The sequence below is a fragment of the Polyodon spathula genome, chromosome 19, assembly GCF_017654505.1.
Source record: "Polyodon spathula isolate WHYD16114869_AA chromosome 19, ASM1765450v1, whole genome shotgun sequence".
NCBI classification, from domain to species: domain Eukaryota; kingdom Metazoa; phylum Chordata; class Actinopteri; order Acipenseriformes; family Polyodontidae; genus Polyodon; species Polyodon spathula.
Genome location: NC_054552.1, coordinates 3,725,709 through 3,746,003, shown reverse-complemented (window position 1 = coordinate 3,746,003; position 20,295 = coordinate 3,725,709). Strand labels below are relative to the sequence as shown.

The following is a 20,295-nucleotide window of genomic DNA, read 5'->3' as shown; positions in this document are numbered from 1 at the left end:
GCACTTTTGCTTGGGTATAACAAGCAGGCCAGAGTCAGAGGACCTCAGCTTGCGGGCAGGGACATAGCGGGTCAGCAGGTTGGAGAGCGTGCAGTTGGGCAAGACGGGGGGGGGGGGGGGGGGGGGGGGGGGGGGGGGGTGATCTGATCGCGTTTTTTACATCTGGTAAGGATCCTATGTTTCCAGTGACACCGTGATTTATTCTGAATGATTCTGTATTAGAAATCATTACATCATTTTCAACCAATCAAATTGCTTAGAGGTGTAAAATCACACCATTTTCAACCAATCAGACTGTGCACAGGTGTAAAATCACATCATTTTCAACCAATCAAACTGTGTACAGTTGTACCATTACATTATTTTGGTACAGGGACACACCTGCTGATTTGAAGGCATTCCTAAACCTTACAAAATGGCTGCTGACAGCTACTGCACAAGCAGCTCTTTTGAATCCTCCTCCATCCACAGATTTCCATGAACTAAACCACACTGGAATAAGAACCTGAAAGTACATACAATAAGCCAAATACTTTTTGTTCAGATATATTTGGGCTCCGACCTCCTTGAATCCATAATTATTTTTTAAAGATTATGTTAGAGAGCTCAGAAATTCCCACTGCTGCTTGCTCTCTCCTCACCTCCTCTGACAGTGCAGTTATAAAGCAACCATCTACACAATGCTTGCAGCAAGTGAAAGCCGATACAGTTTTCAAATTATATGAGGTCTGGCAGGGTCTGAATTCAAAGCTGTGTAATTCACAGTGTGCCCCTGAGAAACAGTTCTGTAAATACTCACTACCTCAAGACATGTTACAGTCCAAAACCTGAGCAGTGATGACAGTGAGAATGCAGATTATATATTTTCCAATTAAAATCGATTAAATCCTACTACATTTCATTAGCTTTTTTGGAAGATAACTGAATAGCATTAAGCTTAATTTGAATAAATTTCTTTTTTATTTTCGGTTTTATGTCAATGTTATAGCCTAGTACTACTCAAATCAGTTTTCATCCCAAGTTTTTCTAATTAGCTCCCTAGATACATTGAATAGCATGTTTTAAACTCATTATACTACCAAATGATATCCCTGAAATAATTCACTTTTAAAGAGTGCCTTGCCCCACGATTACACAACATCTCTGGCTGCCTTTGGGCACATCCAAATAACAAAGCATTAGTTCAGACGGTTTTAAAGGGACCTGTATGCAGGACTGGAAACAGATTACAGACGCAGAGGGAGACACAGAGGTATCTATTTAAAAAATCATCAATATTAACAGAGCTGGAGTGCCAATGATCTGTGTCCCACCGTTATCGTAAACCACAGCATTCTCCCTGATGAAAATCCATGCAGCTCACTTACACAAGAGGTTGGAAATGCAATAGCTGATGTCTCAAGTGCTCTCCCCCTCCTCACGCACACACACAGTTCCATCTCCAACTGACGTATCGGTCATTGCTGGCAAACCACATCCCTAGCATATACGCTGCTCTGACAGCCATTAAGCCTTGAAATTGAAGCTTTTATCCAGGCAGAAAGGCTTGCCCTTTTTACCTTGGAAATCTGCATAGTAATTTAGCCTTTCCAGTGCTTTTATGTTTCAGTTACTAGGCTTTACACAGTCTAATCCAGATTCCCTGCACATCGCTTCTGTCGACCCTTACCATAATGTCCAGGCTGCCATTGCAATTCAGGCTCATTCCACATTCATCTGTGATCTCTGTTATCTCAGAGAGATCCTCATCTTCAAACTCCTCCAGACTGATATCATGGGTCAGCCTGTGGAAAACGAACACAAAGCATTTCAATTCCAGTACCCAACAATGTACTGTATGCTTCTCTTGAGCCAATCAAACCCACGAATGCAATCAAATTCTCGAAATTCGTGCACTGCACTTGTGTAAATGCTTTTCAAGAGAGAAATCCTTGCTTTACACAAAAGTGCTTCACGGTAAAAAAAAACAAAAAAACTTAATTAAAACAAATGTATCTGCTGCCTTAAAAAAAAATATTTAGGAAAAGTCATGTACTATACTTGTATAATGTTTGATGGGTTCAGGGTGATTCTGCAACCCAGCACCAAAAATGCTCCTGTCCTCAAGAATGTTACTTTAAAATACAGAACTAGACATACTTTCACTGACAAAAACTTAGACTAAGAACCAACTTTTAGTTTAATATGTTCTAATGTATGAAAGCTTTCATTGTGGCTCATCCACAATCAGCAGAAGTTACACTCAAAAGAAGTACAAGTGTTACAGTATTTGCATTCAAAAAAGGGGACTTGAAGACATTTGGAAGTTTGTGTTTGGAAGTTTATTTGCATTTTCCTGTGAAAAAACATAATAAAAGACTACAGATATCTAATGTAATTTTGGGATTTACGTGACAACCCAACAGTGATGGCGTGGATATTGTGACGTGCATCATGAAAAGGAAACAAATGCAGTCCATAAAGGACAGAACCTACATCTGCATGATGACACATAATAAGAAGATCCTGTTGTCCACCTCTTGTTTTAACAGCAGTCATGACTTTTGCTTGCTGTGACCTCTATTAAGTCACATGATTCTCCCACGATTCCGGAAGACACAGCATGGATACATCCTAATACTTACTAATTTTAAGCACCCCTCAGGTTAATATTTACTACTGTTAGTCTTTTGTAACAGGGATGAAGATTGGGGTCACTATTCTCAGAGCTAACAGCCAATGTACTGCAATGTTCTGCTGCAGTTGTACCAAGTACAGCTCTGCAATGCATCGTTTTTTTCCTTAAGGACATGTCGGTGGATGGCACTGCCGTTATCCAACAGTTTGGAGAGGCTAGGGACTTGGTTTCAAGAACAATTCCCACTCCTGCTGTATGTTGGTTGACTCAGCCATCAGATGCCTCACTCGAGGTTTTATGAGATGAAAAACCCAGCCTTGATTATATAGAACAACAGCAACTGTCTTTGTTGAACTTCATGTTACAGCTTAGCTAGCTGATTTCTCTCAAAGTTCCAAAAAAAAACAAAAAAAAAACGTATTGTCGTACGTCTGTGGTTTATACCATTTCCAGATTACTGATGCAGCAAATATTAGTTCTGCAATAACACTCTATCATAAGATCATAACCCTGCTATAAATAGACTAAAATATTAAAATATTATGGGGACACATTTGCATAAGTGCACCAATTTGATTACTGGTATCTTAAAAAAGGTGAAGCAGAAAGTATAACATGCACATCCATCGTTTCTTCATCCGTATAGTTGTCAAAAAGTAGGCCACAAAGGTAACGTTTCACAAAGGTAGCTTCGGCTGCAGGGGCACCTTGAAACATGCTACTGCAACTTTGTCAAGCAACTTGTAAGCCAAATAGACACACTGCTGCTTATACCCACAAAAGCATGAGGATAATACAGTGAAAAAAAAAAAAATCACCAGGGGATTCAAAAGCAACAAACTTCTAAAATATGTAAGAACTATTTCTTAAACCATATGGTCCACACCTTGAACAAATCACAGAAAAACATTATAATAATGCGCTTATACAAATGTAATTATAAGAACAAACACACTATTTCCTATTCACATTAGGCAAACATTATGCAAAATATTGCTGAGACGTTTCACCTGTATAAAAATAACCTTTTTTCAATATTAATTCGTCTTTAACAGGCATTTCTGTGCAGGCTTTAAAATACGTATAATTCTGGTTTAATACAACATTAAGTGGTTACTTATTTTCTATTTCTAATTTGTATTTCTGTTACACCAAAAGCTTAGCCCTTTGAAATCCAACACCTAATTTTCAAGCACAGTCCGCATCCACAAACAGTAAGAACATTTCATCCAGCACCAGATAAACAGAAAAGCAGCACCCACAAATTAAAAAAATAATAATAATAAAAAAAAAGCTCACCTACCATTTTTCCCACTGATCCTCCATCCAGCTCTCTTCTTCGTTAGACTCCATTGCAAAGGCGAGTACCATTTACCTGGCAGAATAATTTCTACAAGATCAATTTGAAAAGCAACTGCAGTTTCCCTGGTGCTACTTCCTATTCAGATTCCTCTCTCTGGTCAACTCTTTGCCTGTGTAGTCAGGAGCCTCTGCATCTCTCGCTGCCGCTGTGTTTTTAATTTATTTTTTATTTACTCTTTGCAAAAATAGCATCCACTGTTGCAAAGGGCAATCTGCTGTGCTCTACAGAAATATGACAGCATGCACTGGGCTTTGGCCGGTGCTGCTTCTCTAAAAAGCACAGCTCCTCTATAATTAATGGATCCGATCAATAAAGCTCATGTTGCCACCTCCACTTTTGATTTCTGCAGATAGGGGGATAGTGTTGCTGTGATCAATGGGATAAGCGCTGCCTAAAATCTGCCTCTTCATCCTAAAGGAAGCTGAACACAGGATTTCAGAAACAAAATACAGTTTAACTTTTTCAGCTCTGCATGAACCAAAGCCGATAGCTTTTACTCAATTAAATTTTTTTTGTACTGATGCAGGGATGCTTATCCAACCAGTAGGAGACTGTGAGACTATTTATAGCACTGAACTTGAAAGTCAAACTATTTGCATCTTGTAACGATGTGCAGCCTATTGAAGGTCATTTTTTAGTAGATTTAATGTAGTCAGGCTCCAGGGTATAGAAGCTCTAAAAAGAAAATGGTTCAGCAGCAGCAACACTTACTGCAAAACCACTAATTATATCTTAAATCCATCTGGCCAAACTGTATACTTACTGGAGGCATATTTATTGGAGGCATTGTGGCTTATTGGTTAGTGCAAACAGAACTGGAAGCAAAAGCGAAACCATTTTTTTAAATCCCACTTTAGCCACTAAGACTGCAACATTTCTGTCATCTGCATACTCTGTACATTGTTAAAATCACAGTGGGGGCGCTGGATGTCAAGCAAAAGTCCCACGGTTTTAACGTTACATGGAAATATATATCAGCCATTGCATTCAGATTTTTTGCACAGCCCTCCTTAAGAATTACACAGGTCTCAATGAGCTACATTTGATTGATATGTTTGATGAAAAAAGAAAAATGATCTCAAGTTCAGCTCAAGTATTGTGCTGTCTGGCTTTTTACTGCTCATGTGTCTGGTTCCGAATATTTATTCCAGGTCACATTTCCTGGTCTGAGGACTGATTTCCAGGCTTATTCAACATGCTAAGAATCCCGCGGGAGTGATGTTTCCAAACGATCAGTTAATGCTTGCTGTGCAAATTAAGGGCCATCGGCAGTTCCTGCAGTGCCATGGCAGAGATGTGCAACAGAACAAGGCCCCTTCTGGCATTAAGCCACACCAGTTCAAGTCGTGGGTAGAGATGCTGAAAACCATTGCCAGCAGGCACTCCACTAGGATGCATTTTGTTGCTGGAGGAACTCGTCTAAGAGCCTGTTTCTCTGCTTCTCATTCTGTCGCTAGATGACACTGTGAGCTGTACCGGCATGAGTACTAATCCTTAATCTTTCAGATTTAGGATACATTCCAAATAAATTTGATAGATTGTCCCCAGAAAGCAGACACCAGACTACATCACAAAACCCATCCTGGAATTTGGCACAATTTGTAACAATCTAGATTGACTGCAGCTCTGGTTATGCATAGTCTTTCTCACTCATCTAGTGGAGTACAGATACTATGACGCATAGAAAAAAACCCACAGATCAGCTTGTTTACAAATGTAGAGATCATCACAGTGGATCAGACCACATAATTGCCTACTTCTGTGCAGAATTTTCTACCAAGCTAACCTGCCATTCCATGCAGTAATCAGCACTGAAAAGCAAGACAGCATTCCTTGTGCTTTCTATGTGAGTGGAATCGAGAACACTGAGAAACAACTGCATTGCCCATTCACCTTTATGAATATTGCATCCTTGATACTCATGTTGAGCTAATACCACTGGAGAACCAACAACAGTTAACTTTATAGTTCTAATAATTTAGAGAGCTATGAAAGAATCAACTGATTGATAATGCAGGTTTTGCTTTTCTGGTGATGCTAACTTTCAACAGTTTTAAATTATAGCAGACGTTGTGAGATTTCTATTGTGAGCAGAGGTATGTCTAAAGCAAACTCATTTGTACTCTTTGGCCACAATTCAAACCTGCATCACAAATGAGTTGCTCTTGCTGTACCAAGTGGTGCGGGAATGTCAATATAGTCAACTGATTGCTATGATGAGAATGGTGCAGTTATCTCCTTCTAGTGGTCGATGTCAGAAATACAACCTTCCATACAGTGGACTACAAAAAGACTTGCCCTACAAGCCACAACATTGCCAATTTGCCACATCCACTCAATAAAAAAAAATTGTTCAAGTATAAGACTCTTCATAGTGGCACACACATTATTGTATTTGATATTTTGTCATTCAAATTTGTATTCTCTCTTAAAAAGAATGTCTACCTCACCATTACGCATTGTTAAAATAGCAAATAGAAATGCTTGGTTCATTAGCATTTCAGCTTGCTGAACTACATACAACAAATCACTCCTTCTCGATCTTCCCCAGTTCATTAACCTCCATTTCACACTTGCAAAATACAACAGTCTAAGACATGTTTGTGTTACGTTATATTTACATTAATCACTTGTAGTATAATAATGCTGGGACTCAATTAAATAGTTTTGCGCTTTCAGATGAAACTAATTATAATAGCTGGCAACCAATACATTCTATAGTATACTTTTTTCTTCTTTGTGATAATTGTACCAATTCCCTGATCGTTTGTGAACTCCTAACTGAAGTGCATTAATAAATTAAGCATTTATATTAGATTTTTCTCTAGTTAGTAAGATTGCTTAAATGAATAACTGTTCCAGTGCAAGTCAGTTTTCCAGCAGAAGCTCAATAATGCATTTCAGACCTGCACTCTTTTAACACAGACATTTCAGACAGTACTTAATTGCTATTTTGAGAGTATAATAGTACAATATGTACCAACCATAATCCTATACAGCTACAGTCATTATCATTCACAATTACAATAAGCCTGCTATATAAGAGGTTTTCTGGGGGGAAATGGTAAATGAAATTCTTAATGGACTGCAATACTTGCTATAAATATACTTTTCCTGCCTTTATAACTCAGTCCTCATTATAAAGACATTAACAACCAACTCTTTCATCTCATACCACCTAAATATTCAGCTGAATCAGTCGAAATAAATTTGCACAGGCTAACGAAAGCCAAGCTGTCCTAGAAGCCTAGCTCATTAGGCACCTGGACGGTCACCAGGGGGACTGCACAATCTGTAGTTGCATCAGAACTTCATTACTGAGGATTCTGCATTCTGAAAGCCTAATGATGGGCAGCCTCTGTATCACCTCGAAGACATTTTATCATATTAAAAAAAACCTGCCAAAATACTGTCAACAGGAAACAGAGCCACCGTGGGCAGGCACGACAACAATGGTTCATTGTGAACTTCAGTGCATACCACATGGTAAATTGAAAGGGGAAATCTAAAGCAATATCTGTTCTCCAGATACATTTATCACAGGACACAAACACTTGTCAATTGAGTGCCAACTATCTTTTTTTCACCCCTATCTAAAATTCATACCTGGTATGTTGCCTATCGTGACTTTCAAAATGTTTGATCTCTTAGAGTTAAAGATTAAAGAATACAACATAGGCATTGCTTGAGGGCTCAAGCTATTACATTTTATTAAAATGGATTAAACAAGGTCGAATTTGCCTGAGACAGAAACAAGGATTTTTCAACAAACATCCATGCAACATGATTACAGTACCTTGTTGTTTCTGTGATGTGGAGAAGGAAGTAGGTTTCAATCAACATCCAATGATGATTGCTCGATGCAATCTCAATACTACAGTATTACTGAGATAAGAGAGCGCTATCTCAGTGTCGACACTGATCATGTTCACTACACTGCCAGGGTTCACTTTAGGGTTGAGTTTCTTTGGCTGACAGAGTCCCAATTGAAACAAATTCTCATAGAATAGAATCTCACTGGAACCAGAAGACTCTTTTATTTCAGTTTAAAGGCCTTCAGTTCTGACCTGCACTGCCAATACTATCAATAAAATAACAGATACACTGAAGAAGTGAATGGGTGTTATTGGAACTAGTAAGATTTTCATTGGTCCTCCCATTTAAGAATTACATTTAAAGTATATAGTAGTTTTCTATTTGGAACAATTTGCATACAAATCTAGTTTTTTTCTTACATTTTTGGTGCCAAAGTACCTCAAAACTAGCTCAAGGTAACTTATAACTGCATGCCAGACCAGATGGTTATAACCTTTTACATGAAATGAAAATCACTTTTAAAATATATTATCAATATGCTATAAGCACACTGAACAACATCAACTCACTGACCATAACGTCAATAGGTGTACATTCCATTGCTTTCTTAGTAATAGCAATCGGGCAGCAGGCTGTCAGGTTGATGGCTTGTGGTTTAACTACCTGATTGATACAGCCTCACTTCCGCAATTGGTTCAAAGCAGTCCAATTGAGAAGGCTTTGATTGACACCGAATAATGAAGTAGTCAAGGGTGACACTGCACATTAGGAGATGATTCAGACAAAGACTGACGACCAGCTTCAGTTTGGCCACCATACTGAGAAAGCATTGCCAATCAAAAGCTGGAGCGTGAAGTATACAATGCATAATTGCTCTAGTGCAAAACTTGGCTTGCTGTGCTTCTGCTGTTTCTCATTCCATGTTTGGTTTATGTGTTTTGCAAATCCTTCTTTGCTAGGCTGCTTTAAGCTGCTACTTCAAGCTACAAAATAATTCACAATTCAACCCCTTTCATTCTGTCTCCTGCCACATCTAACTCAGCTTTACTACACGGGCTTTCTTTAATTTGGGGGATCATTACAGCGTTAAAAGATTATTTCCGATCACCTCGCCGCTGTATCTCACTGACACGGTATCCAGGTAAATTCCTGTCCCTGTCCTGTGATGAAGGGGTGGCGTTCAAAGCATGTTCTTTCTATACCCTTGAGCACCGGAAATCCTTGTAAAAACAAACTCAGCAGAAGCTCTTTCTGGGTCCCGGGTTGCAGAAAAGGAAAACTTCATCCAGGATCCAGCTTAAAAAACAGATGATTTTTTAAAATATCTGCTGCACCCTAGAAGCTCCAGCTGTGACCATCCAAGGGGCACGACGACAGTGCTGTAGGAAGCATGACTGCTCCCGGATCCGCGGTCCGAGGGTCTGATCTCCAGCAGAAACAGACTCAGCTGATATAAGACTAAAATAAGGCCACTGGGAAAGACATGAACTGGATTAAAACTGCTTATCTAGAGGTCATGGATAATTCTGCTTGCTAACCACTGAAACACGATGCTGATATTTTACATATGTGTAACTTTGGACTCTTCATTGAGCTATATAAGCAATATATATGCATTATGGTATACTGGACAGCACTGAATGAGCTCTCTGGCTTTTAATATATACACCTGTATATAAATTAAAAGCCCAAGAGCTCAATTAATGCTGTCCAGTCAGTCATTAAACAAATCTAAATGTCTTAAACAATAGCTAGAAATGGATATTGGATATTTGCAATGATATTTTGTGGACAAAATATGTTCAAATGTGTTTTGTACAGATGTAAAATATGGATCTGTAAATAAGAGATCTGATCACAAACAGCTGGTGCATTTTCTTTTACTGCCCCATTCTACACTGTAGACTCATAATTGATGGCTGCACTGTGCAGCTTGTATAGCAGGAACGTGAATTACAATGGATTATCATGGTTTACATTGTTTTAATATCTAGATGAATCCATTCTTTCAGCTGAATTGGAAAAGTAATTAAAGAACAAAGTACAATAAGTGCTACCAACTAATGCTTTACTTCCCAGCATTTTCGCGATGGATAATTGTCATGTGTTTCCCTTTCTTTATATGATAATTTTATGCAACTGAAGACAGAAAACATCTGTTCATGGCAGGTACAGTATTTTGGATTCAGCTTTTAGAATATTTTTATTCATCAACAGCCATTTAATCTAGGGGGAAAAAAATGGTGGACATATTTCTTATTAATTTAGTTTGCTCTGCAAACTGTAATATAAAGCTTTAAATGACAAATATGTTAAAAAAAAAAAAAACATGTTTTATTACCTTAGTTGTTTTAGGAAGACTCTAAATTACTAACAATTTCAATTAAATGGAAATGTTTGATCTACAAATGAGGAATAACTGGCCAAAATGTGGAGTTTTATTTATTTTTTTTACAACTAATTAGCACAAGGCATAGCACATTAATCAAGGCAGAGACAGTTGCACATATGTATATGCATTGTATAAAACTATTTATCAGACATAAAGTTGAAGTATGATCATCTTCATTTCTTTATTGCAGGCTGTTTGCAGTTGATTTATGGCTGTATTATGTGATGTCTTTGTTGAATGCAAATAAAGCTGCTTGAGAAATACACAAAATGCAATTATGTTCTTTGAAATACAGCCAATAAATCACAAATGTCACCTTAAATCAAGCATGTGTATGCCGTGTAGTATTTTCTTAAATATGGTATTGCAAAAAATAAGCTAGCTGTTAAATTTATTAAATAGTACCACAATGAATTAGCTTCAGGTAGATAATATACACCTCATTAGTATAGTACCTTCACACTACAATCATTTCTGAAACCACAATACAATTTGTTAGATGGTTCTTCCTCTCTCCATGTTCCCTTCTCATGTGTAACACTGCACAAGAAAGGGCTGATATCAAAAGCATCAGATTTAATCAATGGGTTTATCAGATGGGTTTGCAACTGTGACGTTACCAAAATCACTACCAACCAAGGTCTTAAAATGACTAGCACTATCAGTGTTATAGAGGGCCTTCTGTTGAAGGTGTTTTTATTTTACAGTTCAACTTGGAATATGCCTTACCGTTTGAAAGACAACAAAACAGATACAAATTGTGGTGGCTTTCTAGTACCTAATCTAGCCTACTTGCTTTCAAACCATGTGACCTTCTGCAAAGCTTCCAGGATGCAGCTGTGTTGTATCTGAAATATTTTAACATAAGCAAACGTGAAGGGCCAAACGATTCTCATGTTAACAAAGATAAAACTAATAAGATAATAAAACAGAGCACAGGTTAGCGATCTTATAAAATACCACTCTTTACCTGTTGTTTTGATAAGCCTCTAAGTTCAGTTTTTTTTTTTTTTTTTGAAGGGCAAATTGGTTATGAGTATACAGTTTCTGAGTTGAGAATTAACAGAATGAGTTTGTCATTCAGTTATATAAGGAAGATAGGCAGGCTGAGGAGAAAAGTGGTTCCAGGACAGACAGTAAATGCTGAAAGTGATGTCATGCCACATAGATATCAAAATATACCAAAAAGCAATACATTCAACTTATTATCAGATTCCCTGTCTAACTCTTAATGGAAAGATTCCTGAGCTGTTAACTTCTACTGGCTTGGCATTAAGGTTAGAAAGCTCCAGCTCAATACAGCAATGGGTTTTTTGAAAAAGCTGAAAAGAAATCAATATTTTTTAAGGCCACAGAAAATAACAAGTATTCCCCCCCATCTTAGCCTGTTAAAATATTTTCTTCCAGAGGGATACCACTTTATGAATGTACAGCAGTGTCGCCTGAAATCGATTTGATAAAAAAAAAAAAAAATCTGTTTATGTTTTTCTACCAGAGATAATTAATGAGCTATCTAAATCTCATACCCCAGAAAAAATGGATTAGCCTAGTTTATCAGAATTAATTAAGATGGCACACAGATGACATATCCCCTGTGGCTGAGTGGAAATGCAAGCTCTTGTATTTGAATGTAATTTCCCCAGGACAGCCCAGCATCACATTACTGAAAGGTTCCTCCCATCTTGTTTTTCAAGAACAGGGAGATAAAGTGGTCTATCCCAAGGTCACACAGTATAGCTGAGGACAGGACTCATGTTTTCTTTGACAGGGTTTTCAGTGCAAGACAAAGAAACACCAGTAACATGCACAGATGAACTGCCTACAGCAGTTTCAAAACAAGTCTATTTCTAATGCAGGGGCACACTGGTATCAGAAATAGAAGATGGCAGGTAAAGAAGTTAAAGATATTACAAAATAGGAAAACTAAAGTTATTTAAAAAAACTTCAAGAGCGTCCATAGTCAGTAATATCAGCAGCTATAAAATGGGTTTTATAAGTGGGAAAACCCTTCCCAGTGTGCAGCATGCATTTCAGGCAGTGCCCAGATTAACTCAGGATGCACAATGAAAATGCTACCAAGTGATCATCAGGCATGCCAAAGGCATCTAATCTAAATTAACATTCATGACGTGCACTTTTCCCTGTTGCTCTGCAACAAGGTGCACTCCCCTCAACTCCCCTCATGGACCACGCAATTCAACCAGCCAATTTCTGCCTGTGAAACAAACAGGGGTGGATTTAATTAGCTAGCTAATCAAGTTAGCTATAACCTCTTATAAGTAACGAACTCTGCAACTGTTTAAGAGAAAATAATTAAAAAGGTCTAATTAAGCAAATTACGAGTTCAGTTAAGGGTTTAGTTAAGTAATTGAGAGCTCAGTTAGGAATGAAAACCAACAGACACAGGGGGTCCGCAGAACCAGGGTTTGGCACCACCTGGTGGTCAAAAAAAGTGCTTCTTTTAAAATGTTAAGCATACAAAATATAAATTCTCATAAGCAATGCATGCACGTACATGCATCTACTGCTAATAGTGTAATAATATGCTATTAGCCACTCCATGAGATATTAGCAGATAAACAGCTTGAACCTCCCCTGAGACCAGTCAGAAAATGTATTTTAAATGTAATCTAGGAGATCACAGGGGCTAAATCATCTGCCCTAATTATGAGAGGGACATCGTTGTGATTTATGTGATGGTGAAAGGGAGAAACTTTTCATGGATTATGATCCCTAATTAGGGCATTGTAATTAGACACTAGGTCTAAAAGATCACTTGTCACATTCAGACATTCTTTATGCTTGAATAAATGTAACATTTTTGTGTTGGCATCTTGTCTTGCTTTAACTAGAGTTAAAAGTTGCAATTGGTTTTAAACACCAGAGGACAAAAGCTTAGTTTCCTCATATAAAATACGATCCTTCACAGTACTGTACGCCAGCCAACACAAATGAATATTGTATCTCCACAACCAGTGTCATTATTTTAAGTGAAAGCTAATCATTCTAGCCATGACATCTCACACTCTAAAAAGTTTCTAGACCAAGTATAGTATCGATGACAATATGAAGCTCAAGAATTAATAACTCAGTAATGAACTTACCTTTTTGGACATGGCTATTTTGTTTGCATAATCTCCTGAGGTTGAGAGCTCTAAAGGGACATTTGAAACAGAACTTTCCCAATCTTTTAAAGGACACTCAATAAGCATGTCTTCATTTTGTACCTTCAACATTCAAACATTAAAAATTCTAAATGGCAGAGGCATAAAAAAAAAACTGGAAGACAACACGAAAATAAACGACTCGTACTACAAAACACACAGCCTTTTCTGTGTCACACAGCTTGGCAGAATGGCTGAAGGTTTTGAAATCCCCCTATAGTGTTCTTCTCTGCCACGGAATTCACCATGTGAAATCAAGTCTTCCTTTTTTTTTGCCTGCTGTTATTTTCATAATGAGAACCAGTAGAGGTTATTAGTAAAATCCGGTCATATGTCACAATCAGGCTCCTCTTTCACTGTAATATACTTTCACTAAATTCCTTTTGGAACTAAGCCTTACATCGGCTGGTGTGATTGTTCCAATTTATGACCTATGGAGGGTTAAGATCATGATCATTTCAGTCGCTTTAGTGATTATACCCTTTGATTCCACCAGGGGGAAAACCAACCTCTATATACTCCCCTTGTAAAATCTTTTGAGAGATGGCAGGCTGCTTCCTACATGGGAAGGTAAAATACCAAGAAGTTTCAGAATGAACACAATGACTGTGCCCAAATACTGCATCATTTCTCGCCTTGTTCTTTTTCTTAGCTTTTTTAATGCCCACCACTGACTGAGATCTATGCAACCAGAAGAGTAAATGGTTACACACCTCACAGAACTCTTAATATCAGTTGCTGCCAGAAAGAAAATTCAATACCACGCTCAGGGCAGCCATTAGCAATCCCAGCGGAAGTATCATTCAGCACAGCTAAAGACTGGCTAGATTGTTTCAGTGTCATTTCAAAGGAAAATTGTTTCTTAGTAGTTTTTCTTGAAATTGTTTTTGTTAGGAGTGGCTACGAATTTTGGTTATCTGACCATTATAATGTTGATTACTCTGCTCTGTATGCCCTTGTTGAATCACCATTGCTTTGCCAGTGTAACCTGAAGAGACAATCTCTATGTAATGCACCCTCCCAGCTTCTACAGCTTATTGGCATGATTATGCATGATTATATAACTAACATTTATTAATACTATAGTCTCAACGTACATCACTGTTGTAAATTGGTAAAAACTGCATATGCAAATTTACTTCATAGTTCTAACATCTTGATTTATGACAACAGGAAACTTGTTTGATTTCCTTTAACTCTTCTATAAAAAAAAAAAACTGCAATGCAATATGGCTACAAATTTACTACTAGGTTTTAATAACCCCTTAAGGACTACAGATACCTTTTAATTGCCTAATAATGAATGGCTCTGGGTGTCTACCAATGGCATTTCTAACAAGGATGCTGGATCCCATAAGATTTTCTTTATTTAGAAATTACTTACCCAGAACAGGCCATATTTGATGGTAACACCCACAAACTCACATGGGATTCATTCTTGCATCTACATATCCAAGCATTTCTTTCTTTACCAATATTAGTATGGTACAGTCACAAGTAAACAGGCAATTGTTGTAAGTTAATACAATGAGGTGTCTATTTGCTTACTGTACGAATATGTACCAAAAACTTTTTTTCCTGGTTCATTTGTTTTTAGGAGTGTTTACCAGTGCTCGGCTCATTTCTTCCAGACAGCGAAGCAGAAGGACAATTCACTGTTAACAACCATGGCTCCCAGAAGCATAGAGCACAATTATCCACGCAGTCCATTATCTGGCATTGCTTTCTGACCATTACCTAAATGAAATGTGGCTAGTTTAGCTCACGCCCCCACTGGACGCTAGATATTGTTTTTATCTCAATCAAGCTGGAGACTGCAAGAACATATTTCTAAACAACAGCCTCGTACATATTTTGTTTTTGCACAAGTATGTTATATATAAGTGGGCATTGTCTCCCCTCTCTGTTTCTGCTTGAGCTGCAGTGAAACTGTCTCTAATGATACTACTAATTCAGCATTCACCTCTGCTTTTCACAGTCATTTCATCTAATCATAATACAGTAAGCGTTACTGGCTTGCTAAAACATCCAGCTGAAAATTCCAGAATGCATTAGTTTTTCAAAAACATTTTTGGAAATATATTAATTCAGTCTCTGACGGAATAAAACTATTCCACAACAACGCTGTCAATTTCCATATGGAACTGGCAACAAGCAATACCATCAGTATCACCCCCACCTGCAAGTGTGCAATTGGCACTGAATAAATTGCACTTCTTCTATTTTGAGATGCAGTAATGCAGCTGTAGAAAAGCAGGTATTTGCACCTCAGTAGAATATGAAATATGCCTCATATATTATTAACTTAATTTTAATACACAGCCCCATTAATATTAAAATGAAAAATAAAAATACAGTCGCCATTCTATACTGCTAAACCAATTCACTTCATTTGTCATTCCCTTTTTGAGGTGTTATGGCTGAGAGTAAACAATTCAGAGCTGCTGGAAAAAATAGTCCTTATGACAGTACATTATATAATGTTCTGAGGGTCAATAGTCACTATGTGAAATAAACTGTGTCCAAACCACGGTACTTACATCATAGTTACTATTACATTATTATTATAATGTAAGCATTGCTGCTTAATGCGTTCCCAGTTTCTCAGAGAAGACCATAAACTAATAAAATGGATTTCAATTATTATGTCAGGGGTCTGGCATAGTTATGAAACAATATTTAGGATACCAGTTTGTGTTCTCACCCACAGTCATCTGCTTTCTAAATTAACATCCTAAATCATGACATCTGATTTTATAACAGGGATTTTCTCATGATATAAATCACTGAAATAGAAATTGTACAGTAAAAACATCTGGCTAAGCATTAGTCAGGTTCATGCTAGGCTTACATGGCTTGTTATACACGATAATAAATCGTTTTGTCTTAGGAAGCTTTTATTGTCTTAGGAAGTTTATATATTAAAAAGTGAAAGTTTATTATATAAGGTTAATTTTAATGAATGTCCATCTCTATTTCTACCAGACCTTATAAGTATGTCAGAATCATAATCTCTTATATGGTTCTTTGCAAAGGTTTGACTTTAGGAGCATTACTTTTAATAAGCTGTACAGAGCTGTCAACATCAGAGACTTGATTTACAGCTAAGCACAGATGTGAATCTCCTAATGGCTGATGTTCCCATTTAACAATCAATTGTCCAATTAATCACAGTTTCATAAAACTGGAAACTGGAAAGCATCCGCATTAAGATTCAACTCTCCACGTTATTTGAAAAGGGCATATTGAACTGATATTCAATCATCCCTGCCTGTGAGAATCTGCTGGCGCATTTAATATCCAGCCCACATGATCTGACACAATATCAGTGTTGGCTGAATGCTTTTAAGCATCCCATACAGCAGGCATGTGTACCCATTTTAGGGATTCCCATTTGAAACAAACTTTCAACAATTCATAAAGGTAGTGAATGCACTGACTTTTACAACCATGCTTTAAAAGTTTCTATTTCAACAGGCAAATACGTGACAACTTTTAATTAATTCATCTCTAAAACATGATAAACAGCAAGATCGGTGCCATATTTCTACCAGATGCCACAAAAAGGGTTTAGGATCCAACATACAAAGCTGGTGCTGAAGTGCAAAGTATAGAGAAAAGAAAACCTACTAATGTGACCAAAATGATAAGAAATATCCAGCTGTTAACTATGATAATGTTAAAAACCAAAGTGTAAATCAGACCACATGAACAGATTCTGATTAAACAGTCTCACATTTACATTGTTGAGGACAGTGTACCTGCCTGGAAAGCAAATGAAGACTTCATGACTAGATTGTACACTTGTCTATAACCATACAAATGTGTAAAATGACCACTGGGTTTAGTGAAATATTGACTCGGACTGAGGGAGCTAGCCAAAGCCTATACAAATCACCATCAGGTTTAGTATAATGTTCCCATTAAATACAACACAACATTCACTGAGATTAACTTAGGTGGTACAAATGGTAGAACTCTCAGTAAGAGGGTTATTAAAATATTTTTTGTAAAAATAGGCTTAAGACAGTGAAATTTATCAATGTGGCTTATTAGGCAATTCTATCACTCAGGTTTCTGTAAGTATCCAATCAACATAAGAAGAGTGATTCAGCTGGTGGCCCTAAAAAGATATCTTATTTTTAATTATTTGTTGGAGGATTTATTGTTTCATCTATTGCTGTATTCACAGATCGTTTGTTGGTAAAGTGTGCTCAATTCACTGGTTTAGCACCATTCTCCCAGCAGCAAATAAAACATGCATGCTCTGTAGACTTTACTACAGCAGCTAAGCAGCAATTTACATGATCTCATTGCCTTGTGTTACAAAACAAATGCATGACTAAAAAGAGTGGAGATGCCTGGGATTCTAAACTCAATAGCTTACAAAGGCCAAGACACCGTTCAGTAGTGTTATTGATCTATCTTACTCTTCTAAATCAATCTTGCTCTTGTAAATCCAAGATGTACTATAAATGGAGTCTACGTGGGGATGGCTTCAGTCCTCAACAGGGAAATCATCTGTGAGGTGACAAGTCGGGTTTAAACACAAGAAGCAGGGAAACTTTTAAATACATGAAAACAAGCATGCTGTATGGAAGACAGAACAGAATTACTGTGCAATAAGAGCTGTACTCTTACTACAATTCAACCACTAAAACGTACACCTGTCAATAAAAACCCACCCATATAAGCAGTTCTAGATAGAACCAAAACTATAAAGTGTGACATACATTGCATACCTACTGTATATCCCAGCCACCACAGCAATGAACAATTCAAATTGAAATCAGATTGAAAACCTGAGAAAACAGAAAGGATTTAAAGTATCCCTCCAGTTCAGTACAATGAAACCCCTTCCCTTTCACATCCTCTCCAATGCTCAAACCATCCTTTGAACAGTGAGGTTTTTTTTTTTGTTTGTTTGTTTTTGCATTCTATACATGGTGTTGTCTTATCAAAGAACAAACTGATATTTTAAATAGCGTCTGTGCCAGCCAGATGAAAGCATTGCTTATATTGGGGACCAAAGTTGAACAGCGGTCTTGTACTGAAAAATAGTTTCTTATCAGAGTTCTAAGGCTGTAATTGGTTGCCTGGAAAGAAACGATTGCTGATACAGAGCAGTAGCGGGAAAAATATTTACAGCTTTAGACTGCATTTCTGCAAATGTCAAAATTTAAAACAACAACAACAACAACAAAAACATGATTTAATTACATTATTCAACATAGGGACTAATCATGTTAATATCTTTACTCTAAATAGTATATTGTTTAAAATGCATTTGCTTTACACCTGAGCATTGTTTTGTTTCATACAACCAGTTGCATACATTTATCATTATAGATTGTTCTTCTACCATATATTTGACATGCCTTTTTAAAATAAGTGATGGATTACTTTCGTCTTTTAAAAAACACGGCTTTATTTATTTAATAATCGATAGTATTTAGCTATATGTAAAAGTCGTTTCCTCCTCACCAAGAATAAATGACGCAATTATACTGACCTCGAGGTATATTCTCGTTTTGTCATGAGAACAATGTGAAGATTTCGCTCCCTAAACATTCAGAAAAACCCCGGTATTTTTTTTTTTATTATTATTATTTTTTTTTTTAATGACGGCAAATTATTGAAAACAACACTGTCTGTAACAAAGCACCATTCAAGCTACCTGAAAAAAAAAAAAAAAAAAAAAAAACTGACTACGACTTCCTACTGCTACACGCGTATACAATACAATACAAATAATGGATGTTTTCCTGTAATGACAACCTTGGAATAACTCACAAACATTCCCAATAAATGAATGAATGAAAACAATGCTATAATTTCTATCTTGCCACCAGTATCCATCAGCATCTCTTTCTGCAGCAGCAGATTGCTGTTGCATATCAGTTTTAATGTCATCTGCAATTCACAACCAGATAACGCTCTTTGTCACAATAATATCTGCGTAGGGATTTCCAGAACCAGGTACCTGAGATTAAGAGGCGATGCAATCTCCAGTCCCAAGAAAGGGGATCCAGATGGAGAAGGGTTTATTTTTTCTCTATCCGCCATTCTCTTTCCTTACACATCTATGCGTTACCTCCAGGAGAGACTAATGCTGAGATCGAAGCACAGCTAGGTGGAGGGAGGAGAGACAGAGAGACTAAGAGCCAAGAGGTGCACGCTGCTGAATTCGGAATCCCTGGCAGACGACGTCAATTGTAGATTTATTTCAAAACCATGGTTCACCTACAAAAAGAATGAATACCAACCCATTCAAAAGAAGCCAGGGAAATGAAATGTGTCTCACCGATATATTGTGCCCTACCAATAATATTAACACAATGTTATTCACATACTAAACTGGTGCTCAATTAAGGTGAGGCTCGTGGAGACGAGCCACCTTAATGTGCCTTTCTTGACATCACTTTATTCAGAGAATTTGTATTGACGTTAAGCGTTTTGTCATTCAATTCAATGTTAGTTCCTTTGAAAGTTGGTCAACTTAATAAAAAGTACTTCTAACCTACTGCAAAATAGTAAAACAAAGTTCACCAAATTATTTAGGCTTTTTATCATTTATTAAACCTATATATTTATAACATTATTTGTATTACTGAAAATGACCTTAAACTCTTAAATCTGATAATTATTTCACTAAGGTCAAACAGGCAAAGATTGTATCTTAGAGGCATTTGTACAGCTAGTTATAATTTCAAATGCTATTTCCTCAGCTACCTACACTGATTGGACTATTTACCTCTCCACTCTGTTTGGTAACCAAGGAAACAGCACCAGAAAGATGAAGACATCTAAGCATCTTTAGTACATCCCTGTGCCGGTGTGACTGCTGACCCTTAAAACAAGCTGCACAACATGTGATTACAACAGCGTTTACTTTTCAAAATACCATTACTGGATTTACAATAGGATCTACATTTATAATTAT

General features: G+C 37.2%; 1 protein-coding gene across 3 annotated transcripts in view; it reads right to left on the bottom strand.

Moving 5' to 3' along the window:
* LOC121295130 (C-Jun-amino-terminal kinase-interacting protein 1-like) overlaps nt 1-19,450 on the bottom strand; it is a 39,000-nt gene extending 19,550 nt beyond the window's left edge. The window contains exons 1-2 of one of the 3 annotated variants that reach the window (XM_041219547.1): nt 19,336-19,450; nt 1,670-1,784 (exon numbers count right to left, since the gene is read on the bottom strand). In XM_041219547.1, coding sequence (XP_041075481.1) covers nt 1,670-1,784; nt 19,336-19,418 — 198 coding nt within the window. In that variant the 5' untranslated portion in view covers nt 19,419-19,450. Of the gene's footprint in view, nt 1-1,669; nt 1,785-3,920; nt 4,056-19,335 lie in introns of those variants that run through there. The other 2 variants (XM_041219548.1, XM_041219550.1) reach the window with 2 other exon arrangements.
* Between the last annotated feature and the right edge of the window lie 845 nt (nt 19,451-20,295).